The sequence below is a fragment of the Rhineura floridana genome, chromosome 8, assembly GCF_030035675.1.
Source record: "Rhineura floridana isolate rRhiFlo1 chromosome 8, rRhiFlo1.hap2, whole genome shotgun sequence".
Classification (NCBI taxonomy): Eukaryota; Metazoa; Chordata; class Lepidosauria; order Squamata; family Rhineuridae; genus Rhineura; species Rhineura floridana.
The window spans coordinates 122,420,498-122,434,078 of NC_084487.1; the positions used below are offsets into that span (position 1 = coordinate 122,420,498).

General features: G+C 41.5%; 1 protein-coding gene across 1 annotated transcript in view; it reads left to right on the forward strand.

Moving 5' to 3' along the window:
• Positions 1–13,581, forward strand: part of SEMA3A (semaphorin 3A) — a 332,620-nt gene that overhangs the window by 176,967 nt on the left and 142,072 nt on the right. Inside the window, exon 4 of the mRNA XM_061582314.1 lies at positions 1,266–1,328. Within this exon, the coding sequence (XP_061438298.1) occupies positions 1,266–1,328 (63 nt within the window). The remainder of the gene's footprint in view (positions 1–1,265; positions 1,329–13,581) is intronic.

Consider the following 13,581-nt stretch of genomic DNA (forward strand, 5'->3'; position numbering starts at 1 on the left):
GAAAGGTTGTCACAAAGAGGAGGGCTGGGATCTCTTCTTGGTCATCCCAGAGTGCAGGACACGGAATAATGGGCTCAAGTTGCAAGAAGCCAGATTTCGACTGGACATCAGGAAAAACTTCCTAACTGTTAGAGCCATACGACAATGGAACCAATTGCCCAGAGAGGTAGTGGGCTCTCCGACACTGGAGGCATTCAAGAGGCAGCTGAATAGCCATCTGTCAGGAATGCTTTGATTTGGATTCTTGCATTGTGCAGGGGGTTGGACTTGATGACCTTACAGGACCCTTCCAACTCTATTATGCTATGATTGTATGACTCTATGATTGTGAATCTCAGTAGAATTATTGGCATCAAAGCCAATATGGTCATATGAACCAATATGGTCATATGAACATCAGAATTGCCTTAGTGGATCAGATGCAGGTCCATCTACTTGAGCATTCAGCTTCTCAAGGAGGCTAGCCAGATTCCTCTAGAAGCCTGCATGCAAGGCACAGGGGTAACGGCTGTCCCGTATTTGTTCCAGTAGATGGAATTCCTTCTGGACATGAGAAACTTATTTATCAAGTGTGGATAGGTCTATCCAGCAGCCCTGTAGCTAGGGTGGGCAAATGGGTACACTGCCCCACCCAGAGCTGTGCTTCACCTCCCCTTCTAGGATTTCTTTGGGAAATTGTCTTTTTAATTTATGACATGACAGGCAATGACAGCTCCCATTTAAAGAATGTCAGCTTGTTTTAAGAACAGGAGCATTTTAAGAATAGGACTCTGCAACATTCAGTGAATAAGGCAGTGCACATCAAAAGCCTGATCTGGAAGAGCCCCAAAAGTCTGCTCACTTGAGATTTTCCCTGATTGAGGGTGGGTTTTTCATTATCACAATCACTCTGTAATTACTTAAGTAATCTTGAAAAAAGGCCAGCCTGTATAAGATCTACTAAATCTTATTTTGAGAGGAACCTGCCTTCTGGTTTGACATCTGAGTTGGACCATATTTACATGACTCTAGGGCCTTTGGTTCTATGAAAGCCAGCAGAAGACAAAGAAAAACAGCAGCATGTAGAAGAATATTATCTTCTATGCAATAGCAATAGCAACCCAATGAGGACAAAAACAGATATTGATATTGTATCTGAAAAGTATTTAAGTGGTGGTGATCAAGGGGAGAGATCCTTGGTGGCCAGCATTTTGGGGACATTCTGTACAATTCTGAATTGTTGAAGCATGAAATGACCTAAAGTGATTTTTATTTTACATCTTTAGATTGTTTGGCCTGTATCTCATACCCGTAGGGACGAGTGCAAGTGGGCTGGAAAAGATATTCTGGTAAGTACAAACCTCCTTCCCTCCTTTGTAAAGCTAGTCAATATTTCATGAACTCCCATATTTTTAAATTTTAAAGCTTTGGATTCTTTCTTTTTCTTTTTACTCTTTTATTTAAGAATCACTTCATTGTGGCAGGTTTGGACATGGGTAGCCTTTTCTTTCTTCCCATGTAAACCTGTGAGGGTAGGTTTACATGGAATGGAATGAGTATATAATCGTTCCCTTTTTTAAGGACCCTAAAAAGTTTGACCTCATTTCTGTAATGACTGAGGCTCTCAATTTGCAGTATACACTGAATAGACAGACCATTGTGAATGCAATAAGCCTCATTAGTGTCAAGAAGTTGCCTTGAAGGCCTCAGGGGTCTTCCCTGACAGGAACACATTGATGCCTAAGTGATGTTAATTTCCCCTTCTTTATTGTGGTTTTTCTTTTAAAAAACACACACCAGAAGAATGAAAAAGAAAATAGTTATTTTATGCATTCATTCTCCTACAACCTCTCTGCCCCCATTCCCTCATCCCTTCCATATGAGCTATTGGAGAGAAACCTGATTGAAAATTGTAATAGTATTGAGAGGAAAAAAAGATGTGGGGCATTTACTAACCATACGGGAAAAATGAACACATTCCATATAGGAAAGGGGAAATCACTGTGCTTGCAATAGCTGAAGAAAGAATGGTGCTTACTCCCGTATGTATATATCAGGGGCTTGGCATTTGGAGATGATTCACTAAAATATTCATAAAGGCAACTGTCTCAGGTCGTAAGTGAAAATGGGTTCCCTAACATAACCTAGTCCCTAGTGAACAGTTGACACTCTCTATAATTTTTTAAAATAAATGTTTAAAATATCAGAGTTGAGTTATAGCAGGACTAAGACAAAGGAAGGGATTTAAAACATGCCTGAGCTGAAGCAGGAGAACAGAATTTTCATGTATAAGACGATGCCGTCACACGCTTACTCTATAATATATGGGTTGCATCAACTGACAGTAAGGCTTCTGTCAGTGGAATAGGGAGGGAAGCAATTTTTAACTATTCCCCTTCCCCTGTAGTCCCCAACACACACACACCTACACACACATCTGCTCTAGAGGGTACCCCAATCCTCTGGAGCAGCTTTGGGGAGTGGGATGCTGGTAGCTGTTGTGGGGAGAGGGACTAACAAAATACTGCTTCCCTCTCTGTTCCACTGAAAAAAATCTTAAGGTCCAGTGGATAACATTGTTGTATACTGTCTATTGTTTTCAACAAATTTCAACTGTTGCAGTTGCCATAACAATCCAAATGATTCAAGTGATGTTTTTTATTGAGCCAGCTTTAGAAAGTGGAGCTGAACTCTTCTTCAAGTATAGGCTTTTAAGGGGGAAAGCAAAATATGATGATACATTTTCAGAATCCTTCAGGACGGTTTCAGAAATTATTTTGCATGTTTTCCTTGCCTTTGGCAAAACTTCAGAAATACATATAGATGGTCAAGAAAATCTCAGTGGGCTTTCACGAAGGAGAGAACAGAAAAAAAATAAGAAACATTCAGTTTAATATTAGTATCAGCACATTCTTATCAGGATAGCAGATACTGCACATTTGTGATTTCCTAGAACTTTATAAATCAAGTTCCTGATTTTTTACAGCAGTTTTTATTTTAAACTATGTGATTATTAATCTCAAGGCACAACCAATTCCATCATACTGGAAACTCAAATTCCCTAGCAATAGGCCAGCTGCAACAGCTGCATTGCGTAGATGAAATGTATATTAACTGTATGTAGTGTATATGAACCCCACTGGTAACCTCAAACATGACCTGAGACTAAAGGTTTCTTTTGTAACGATATTGAATTGTATACTGTATTTCACTCTGCTGGAGTCTGAACGATTCTTTCTATGCTTCAGTGTCAATCACACAGTACCATGAAACTGATATGGTTTGAGGTCTTGACATACGAAGTGCCAGAGTTTGTACCATACATTGATAAATAGAGGAAACCCCCATCAAATTTCATTTTTGAGAGGAGAGGGAGGAGAAGGGAAGAAAAAGATTCTACATGTGGGGGGGGTTGGGGGGGGGAGGACACTTTCAAACATATAATTTTGATTAAAAGTCCAGTAACCAGAGAGGATCAAAACTTCCAGCCTATAAGTGCTGACCTTTATCTCTCTGTACTGCATCCTGTTACCTCTCTGTGTGCCGTAGGACTTGTACACACACACATGTGAAAATCTCTGAGGAACACATATTTTAGCAAAAGAAATGCAAGCAGACATTAAGGGATGCCAAAAATAAATAAATTGGGGAGTACATTGCTAAAAACATAAAGACCAACAACAAAAAATATTTAAATACAGGGGAGTCAAAGCTGTGCTAAAAGAGGAAAAGGAGATTACAGAGAAGCTGAATGAATTCTTTGCATCTGTGTCACAGCAGAAGATGTAGGGTAGATCCCTGTGTCTGAACTTTCACAAAGGGAGTCTGAGGAACTGAGGCAAATAGCAGTGACAAGAGATGATGTTCTAGGATAAAAACTGACAAGTCACCAGGTCCAGATGACATCTACCTGAGAGTTCTCAAAGGACTCAAATGTGAATTGCTGATCTTTTAACAAAAATATGTAACTTGTCCCTAAGACCAGCCTCCATACTCAATTATTAGAAAGTGGCCAGTGTAACACCATTTTTTAAAATGAATCCTGGAAAATACATACTGGTTAGGTTAATATCTGTTCTGGGAAAACTGGTGGAAAGTATTATTAAAAATAGTTACCAAGCATATAGAAGAACAAATCTGTTTGAAGCAGAGTTCTTTGAGAATGTCAACAAGCATGTAGAGGTGTGTTCCAGTTGACATTGTGCACTTAGACCAGGGATTCAGAACTCTCCAAATGACGGTGACTGACTGTAATCATTTTATTTGTTTAGCAATATGCCATTACAAACATGGACCATTGAAAGCTGAGACACAAATTTAGCTCTTAATTTCTTGGCTGCCAACGCAAACAAGGAAACATAGAGATAAAAAATTTCCTTGTGCGATAACAAAAAGCATACAAACTCACTTAGTGTAACAAAAGTTTTCCTACAACTAAAGTCAGAGAGATATTTCTCATGAGGATCTTTGTGTAAAGGACACTGGGTAATATGATGAACAACATCCTCTATAGCTGTTTGACAAAACACACAAAAACGGTTTCCTAAGGGAAGTTTCTTATAGCGACCATCGAGAAAGGCAGAAGGCAAGACATTAAACCTAAACTCAGTAAAGGTGATTCTATGTGGAGCTGAAGTAACTTCTTCCAAATAGGTAGCTTTCTGGTGGTCTGTTTTAAAACAGGGTAGAGACTATAAAATCTCGAAGATTGGATAGGTAGCATATCAGTTAAAGAAGCTCTCCCATACACAAACAGCTTTAACTGTAATTTAAACAATAACTAAAACTCAGTCAGCTCACTATCAAATTCTCTGAAATGTATATAAAGCAGCAACTCGTTTTTGAGCATTTAAGGGTGAGCCATAAGCTAAGGAGATCAAGTGAGAGGGTGGCAAAGCTAATATTGTGTTGTGAAAATTTAGGAGTCAAATCTGTGCTTTGGCCTGAACAAAGGTCAACCAACTTCTGCACAAACATGCACAGCAGGAGTGCTAACAGGAAGGCCCAAAACTTTCCTTAAAAAAGATATTTGAACCTTCTCCTACACATGAACTAATGATTGGCTAGAAGCTCTACACCATATGACACAGAGGGGACAACCTTAGCCAAGAAAATTTTTAGGGCTGAAACAACCAATTGCCCACCCTTGGTGTAAAAGAATTTCAAAATAGTTCCAACAAGACATCTTGTTTTAGCAACAATAGCATCCCTCCAAATATTGTTTGACTCCAGCTCCCATCAGTTCTAACAAGTATGGCCAATGGTCAGGGCTGGTGGGAACTGTAATATAACAACATCTAGAGAGCCTCCGTGGCGCAGAGTGGTAAGCGGCAGTAACGCAGCCAAAGCTCTGCTGATGGCCGGAGTTCGATTCCAACGGAAGGAGGAAGTCAAACCTCCGGTAAAAGGGGTCGAGGTCCACTCAGCCTTCCATCCATCCGTGGTCGGTAAAATGAGTACCCGGCATACGCTGGGGGGTAAAGAAAGGCTGGGGAAGGAACTGGCAATCCCACCCCATTTATATGGTCTGCCTAGTAAACGTCACAAGACGTTACTCTAAGAGTCGGAAACGACTCGCACTATAAGTGCAGGGACACCTTTACTTTTTAGAGAGCCATGGGTTCCCCATCTCTGAGTTAGACTTTCAAAAAGTCTTTTGATAAACTTACTTGGGAGTCTTTGATACTTCAGCAGTTGGGGAATAAGAGGAGAGGTATTCTTATGGTTCAGTAACTGGTTAAGGAATAGGAAAGCAGGAAGTAGAGATAGAGTCTCCCAAGGATTGGTATTACAACTTGTGCTTTTTAACTTGTTCATAAACGATCTAGAGCAGGTGTGGGAACATTGGCCCTCCAGATGTTGCTGAACTACAACTCCTATTATCCCTATCAAGCATGGTCAGTGACCAGAGATGATGGGAGTTGTAGTTCAGCAACATCTGGAGGGCCAATGTTCCCCACTCTTGATCTAGAGATGAGGTGAGCAGTGAGGTAGCCAACAGAACAATGCTCATTCTGTTAAGTGGGTCTTAGTAATTCTGAGAGCACATACAGCTTTCCAAGCTTAATATCTATGATCTGTTTCAAACCAGTAGTACATGCCTTCTGCCCTTTTAGACTCTTGCAAATATTTTTAATTGTTTGCAACTAAAATGATCATAATAATGTGATATTTGAAGTGCAGAGCTTGCTGTGGGTGTGGGTGTTTGTGGGTAGTTGCCAAACACCAAATGTTTCAATAGTGTTTTCCTAGATGTATGCGATGAAGGTAGAATTCCAATATTACATAAGCTAACAGTACAACTCTGGACTTCTTTATGATCATTTTAAAATAGTGTTTTGCAAAGAATGTAAAAATGATAAATCATAGCATTTAGGAAGTTCTTTATATCAGTGTTTTCAAGGTCTTTTTAAATTACTGAATAATTTTTGGAATATGTTGTATGTGAAAGACCATGACCTGGTTCACAAATGCATGCAGGTCAATGATTTCTATACCTTTGATTACTGTGCCCTTGATGACTGGTTGATGATGAGTATGTTATTTGACTGCATTGAAAAGCATTGTATGAGGTGATGAGAGGTCAAATGTTTCTCTCCACTAAATGAGTTCTGATTTAGAGCAAGTCATGCTGTTTGATGTTCAGAAAGTGTAGAACACTGAATGTAGTGTGCAGCATGTTGCCTTACTCCATGCAGTAGGCACTGACTTTGATGCCATACAAAAGGCTTTTTATAGTGTTAAGAAGAAGAGTGATGCGGGCCAACAGTCAGTCTTCTGCACCCCATTCTAAATAGTGCCAATTCCTAAAAGAAAACCCTGCTTTGCATCATCTATGAACTATACCCAATTAGAGATGTAAGCTATCCAGTTCTGCTTACTACAGTTTGCCACTGTGCCTACAATGCAACAGCTACAGGTTGAGATAAAATTCCAGTTCCCATCAAATGGAAGACCAGTTTGGATATCCATCTTTATATATATACACACACACCTTAGGAGAAGGACCATAGCTCAGTGGTAGAGCATCTGCCTTGCATGTGGAAGGTCCCAGGTTCAATCCCCAGTATCTCCAGGTAGGGCTCTTCCCATTCTCTCCTCCCCACTGTGAGAATTCTTTACCCAAATAACTATGGAATTTCCTTGTTCAGTTGTTCACTTCTTCCTGTGAAGAGAGCAAGTCAGTCCACTGCCAGTCTCTCCCAAGAGACCTTGACCACTCTGTAGACAGTAGCTTCCCTGAACTGGTTTCCTTGCTGACCAGAGAAATGGGCAGCTATGAAGCTAGCCCAACTGTGTGCTGTTACACCATGAATGTGGGTCTAAAGCTTAATACCCACACCAAAAGGGGCATGAAATATCAGTTGTTAATTAGTGCCGTTATACTTATAGAGATGAATTCATGTATTAGGAGAATCTCTTTCAATGCTTGGATTATGAATGAAAGATATTATAAGGATAGGGGATAAATGCTGCATTTTTCTGTCTGTGGATTAGTGTTCTATTTATGAGAACAGCTACAGGGATTTGTTTCCTGAGAAAGCCTCACATTCATCAAATGAAAGCAGTGGGATTTTTAAAAAACATAAATAGGATTGAATCTGTGCTTAAACTCTCACCAGTGATGCTCCAAGTTTTAAAGATTATTTGCCAATCAGCAGGGCAGAAGAAAAGCTCTTAAAAAGCGGTGTTCTGTTTTATATTTGAAAAATCAGCTATACCACTGTGCCCTCTTTTAGCCTGTCAAGCAATGATGACTTGCTTTTTTTAAAAAAAATCTTCTTTTTCTGACTATATTTCACTGAGAAACTGCTATTCACAGTTCAGGCTCCTCACCTACCACTGGTTGCTCCCAACATAGGTATTGGCATTTCTCCCTTTCCACAGAGGGAGATTCCATTTTTAGTTATCATGAGTCATTTACCTGAACAGGAGAATGTTCACCGTGTGGCTAGTGGCAGAGGACTGCATGCCCCCAACATCTTTGCAACAGCCATGCCCCTGATGGCCTTTCCTGTGTGGCTTGGAGAAGATCTGCATGCAGCTTCTATGCCCATGAGCAGACTCTTCTGCACACATACGGATTGTGCTTTATCAGGGTCCCTGATTGTGCAGAGGCCTCTGCTTGCATTCAAGCAAGCTGTCTTCTGAGATGTAAATCCTTCAAAGGCCCCTACAAGTACCATTCTGTTGACATATTTTAAAAATGCAATAAACAATATCCACACGTTAAAAATTCATCAGGATCCTTTACACAAGGCAGTTGATTGTATATCACCCGCGGGAGGGAAGAAGGATAAGTCCAGCTGAAGCAGGCTTTGAGATATACTTCAATTGCCTTCCTCTGTCTCCTGGGAACCTTCTGACAGGAAGGCAAATTGTTATGGGGCGAGTGGGGAGGTTAAAAGTAGATCACCCTTGGGGGGGTAGATAAAAGCAAGCCCTGTGGTGGTCTTTGCCTGCCTCTCTCTCTCTCTCTCTCAATGTATTTCACAGTACATTTCTTAAATGGTAATGAAAGCCTTCCTGAGTCAGACCAAAGTCTATCTAGTCCAGCACCCTGTTTCCCGCCCGAAGGCTCTGGGAAGCCCACCAGGAGGATATGAAGGCAATAGCTCTCTCCTGTTGTTCTTCCCCAGCAACTGGTACTCGGATGCATAATGTGCCCAAACCTGGAAGCTGCATATCGATTATGATTAGAAGTCATTTATAAGCCTACTTAACCTGAGCTACCCTAATCCCCTTTTAATGCCATCTAAACTAGCGGATCTTGGATGGCCTTCAGTTCTTGTATTATGAGTGAGGGAGAAAACCTTTGTCTGTCCGCTTTCTCCGCCTTGGAGTGCATCTGCCATCTAGTAATACTTTATCTTGCATTTCTAATTCAATTTCATCAAATGAATTGTACAGCTGGTTCACTCTTCACCACGTAGCTGGTAATTCATTTGCCTCAAAACTTTCCAGCAGAGGCACTTCTCCCCCCCCCCCATGAAAAGAATAACCAAAGCGAAGATCACAAGGGTGAGAGACTTGTAGGATTTTCTACAATTCAAATCCTAGTATTGTTGCCTTAACTTCATACTCTGAAGTAGCCTATAATAGCAAGGACAAAAAGGGCATTGCAGATTTCTGAAAACTTTCTGTTCCCAAAATGGGCATGTAACAACTAAGGAAGGATAAATAGATCCTTCCTATCTACTTTTCTGGCAGAACAACTTAGTCTCTGTTGTAGCAAAACCCACCTATTGCTTCCTGTCTCACTTAGAAAGTCCCTTCCTAATTAACTGATTTCCAAGGCTCTAGAATCCTGTAAGGGTGTCACCGGCATGTTTGAAAAAGCAACTTGGCAAAGCCTGCTTCCACAAGTGATACGCTGTGCCAAATTTTAATTGAAGGGAAATTTTAGGCTTCCTTCAGTGAAGGTGTTTTCATCCTAATATTTCCGATGGGATAGTAAGGAAAGGCAAAATCAAAGTAGCTTTCAAACATTGAATGCATGCAGTAGGGGACATGCAATTTCACACTATGAGCTTCTGTGGTATGTTTGTTGACAACATATACACATTGCTAAGCAACTACATCTTACAGATCCAGCAATCTGTCGCTCCCTTTCAACACTTCCTGCATGTACGTTCCCTCTCCACTTTTGACTGAGAACTTTGAAGTTCATTTATCACAAATGACTGCAGCTGGAAATCTTTACAGGATATACAGAACAGGGAGTAGAAAGATTGACTGACTTGTAAGTGGTTTATAGGCACATAACAGGCTGGCAGAGGTTGTATCTGCCTTATGAGCAGGTGTTGATACTAAGAGCAAGTGCCACCTTTAATCTTGATCTGTAGTTTATCATCCTTCTGAGATCTGATGCAAATGAAGTTTGAGCCAGAGTATGAGATGAGACAGAAACCCATTGAAGCCAATCCCAGAATAACAACTACTCTGTGGGTCCATGCTTTTATTGGATATTCAAATCTGCCAGGGCTTGGCTTACAATCTGGACCTCAGTGTGGGTAATGCCTCCCTGAAGTTCCCACTGCTTATGGTGGCAGTAAAACCCTGTTTTTCTTTTTAAAAAGGATCATTTGATTTTGGATAATTATTGCCTGGTACCATTCTTGAGTGAGATTCTGGAAAAGGTGGTGGTTTCTCAGTGCAAGGTGGGCTTGGATGTTCCTGATTATTTAGATCTGTTCCAATCTCATTTCCAGCCTAGTGTTGGGACCAAACAGTCCTGTTGGATGACATGCTGGGGAATGGTCAGGGGGAGCATAACCACATTCTCCTGGACCTCTCAGCAACCTTCAGTACCATCAATCATGGGATCCTTTTGAGACTCCTAGCCAGGGTAGGACTTGGGGGCTTGGTGCTATGGGGGTGTAATCCTTTCTGGAGGGACATATCCCCAATGGTAGTGCTGAGGGACTCCTCCACCACAGTCATTGGCCTTTAGGGTGCTTGAGAGTTCTGTCTCTTCCTCCATGCTCTTTAACATTTACCTAAATCTGCTGGGAGAAGTATGCAGATAACATGCAGCTCTACCTCTCTTTTCTCCAATTATTCCCGGGGAGACTATGGAAACCCTGAACAAATGGCTTGAGGCTATTTTTGGATGGATGACAGCAAAGAAGCTAGGGCTAAGTTAGATAAGATGAAGGTGTTGATCTGTATGGAGATGGGAGACTGGTGCTGGTTGGGATTGAACTATCCTTGAAGGCCCAACTGTGCAACTTCAAGTTCCCTTGTACTCAGCACAATCTATGGAGGTGTAGGTGGTGTCAGTTACCCAGAGTGCCTTTTGTCAGCCTCAGCTGATTCACCAATTGCATCCCTGTTTGAAAAAAGTACACCTTGTTACAGTCATCATGCCCTGGTTATATCCAGACTAGATATAGATATAAAATGCTCTACATGGAGCTGCTTTTAAAGATGGTTCAGAAGCTTCAGCTGGTAGCTGTGCAGCCAGCCACTTTCTTGTGGGACAGCTGTATCACCAATTCTGTTCCAGCTGCAGTGCTTGCCAGTGTATTTCCAGGCCCAATTTCAACATCCTGGTGATTACCCTTAAACTCTAAATGACTTGGGACCAGGTTATTTGAAATACTTCCTGCACCTCAATGAGCCTGCCCAGGCTCTAAGATCAGCCATGGAGGCCCTGCTCATGTGCTCATTAGTAAGATCTTTCAGGTTGGTGGACACAATATAAAGGACCTTTTCAGTGGTTATGTTGTGATACATGGTGATGTCCTCCACCAAAGAAAAGTGATGGCTTAAGCAAGATTGGCAGGTCCTTGAGTCTGGAAGAAAGAAGGTAAGCAAGGAGAGGTCAGGACCTTGGACAAGGACCAGGGTGCTGGTTCAGGACCATGGTTAGCGATCCTGTAGCTGAAGAAGAAAATGCAAGTTGTGTCAGTGGTATCATGTAGAAACTGCCAGTGTTTTAATAGTCAGGTATAGGTAATCAAGATGCAAGCACCACCCCCTGACTGCTGCATTTGGCTAGTTAAAGGGCCATGCATTTTTTCTGCAGCTGTTGTTTTTTTCTAGGCAGTGGGGTTTCAGGCTGTGGGGACTGCTTTGACAAAACCTTCTTAGGGCTTTCCCGATCCTCCACAGAGTCTGTGGTCCAGTCATCTGAGTTCAGTGACAGAGGTGTGTCCTTGAGGTTTAAGGGATATGACGCAGGCTCCAGCACCAGTGAATCCACCTTGGAAAGACTGGGTAGTAGATCCATCTCCTCCCTGGGGTCCTGCTGCAGGAGGGCTCCACGTTCGAGGATTCCCAGTACAGAGCAATGACAGGTGGCCCTAATCCTATGGCATACCCTTCCAGGTGATGTACACCTGTCTCCTTCCTTGACTGTTTTTAAACAGACTATGTTAAAGCCTGTTTTCAATGGACAGTTGCTGACATTTTAAATTTTGATTTGGAATGTGATTTTTAATGCTTTAGTTAATGCCATGTGATACACATTTTACTCTTTTGTATTTTTATAAGCCTTGAGAGGATTTTTATCTTTTCAAGGCAGCATAAACATATTTTAAATAATTAGCTCTTCTTATATTGTATTGTTTTAAAAGTTTTTATTTTGCTGTTCACCGCCCTGATGTTTTGCAAGAGCATGGTATAGAAATACTTTTATAAATAAAATAATAAATAAATCGAACAACTTAGGGAAAGTGCTTAGGCATACATCATCACAGTGTTTGAATGTATGTTTGTTGTTGAACTGTAGCAAAATGTCTTTCATGACAGGGGGAATGGGGGCGTGGAATAATCTAGGTGTGCTTTGTGCACAGACCCATTATGTGCTCCCTCTCAGTGAGTACTGGGTAGGGCTATTCAAGTCAGGGACAGGCAGACTCCAAGTACAGCACTTTACTTTTTCCCATTCCCTTTTAATATCACATATACTAAATTATTAGGTAAATGATCATATATAATTACATATATGTCCACCCTTTCTTCCCAGAAGCTCAAGGCAGAGCACATAGGTCTCCCTCTCTATTTTATCCTCACACCAACTCTGTGGAAAAGTAGATTGAGAGCAACTGGACCAAGTTCAGGGGTGTTGTTAGGCTCAAGCCCCAGGCCTTTTGCAGCAGGCGCTGAATCTCCTGCTCATTCTCTCCCATTTGAAACTTTGCTTTACTTTGCTTATAGGGCAACTCTGTGCACTGCAAATCAGTGCTGGTGAGATCCCAGTCCACGCACCATCTTAATTTCCCTAGAGGCACCTATATATTAGCATATGCAAATTTATGTCACAGGCCTGCACCCTGAGCCCTTTAAGTACATAACAATGCCTTTACAGGGTCACCCAGTGAGTTGCCTGGCTGAATGGGGATTTGAACCTTGGTCTCCCAGTTCTACTTTGGCACTCTAGAGCAGCCTTTCCCAACCAGTGTGCCTCCAGATGTTGTTGGACCACAACTCTCATCTTTCCTGACCATTGGCAATGCTGGCTGAGGCTGATGGGAGTTGTGGTCCAACAACATCTGGAGGCACACTGGTTGGGAAAGGCTGCTCTAGAGTACACCACGTTAGATTGTCATTGTGACACCAGGTGATTGACAAGCTGGTGGCCCACCCACCTGTTGAAATCGTCCACAGGTTGGTTGGGGAAGCTGTCTATGGCCCACCAGCTGGCAAAAGTTTTCCACCCGAGTTTAAGATTGTCTAACTCTACATAGGTGGTTTGTGTGACATTATCTCTGTTACTTACGCCTCTGGATACTTGACAGTCTTTTGGAGACTAGCTCTCCTGTGCACATATTCTCTGGCTCTCTTCAACAACATGCATTTAAAATTGGCTGTTGGTAATGTATTTAGAGAAAAGAAATCTAAATCTTCCCATGAACTCTGTTCTATCAAGAAATCAGAAAGATAAGTTGAGTCACTCTGGTCAATGAACACTTAATCAAAGAGATAGCAAGACTTGAGCTACTAAAAATACTTTATCAATGTCCACACCCCCTCAGCAGCTTCATTCTGAAAATTCCCAGGAGATGTTCCAAGGCAAAGAGGAAATCTAATTTTGTGGTTATCACTTTTGTTACTTCCCTTTCAACAATACCCATCATGCCTTTGAGTAATACCATT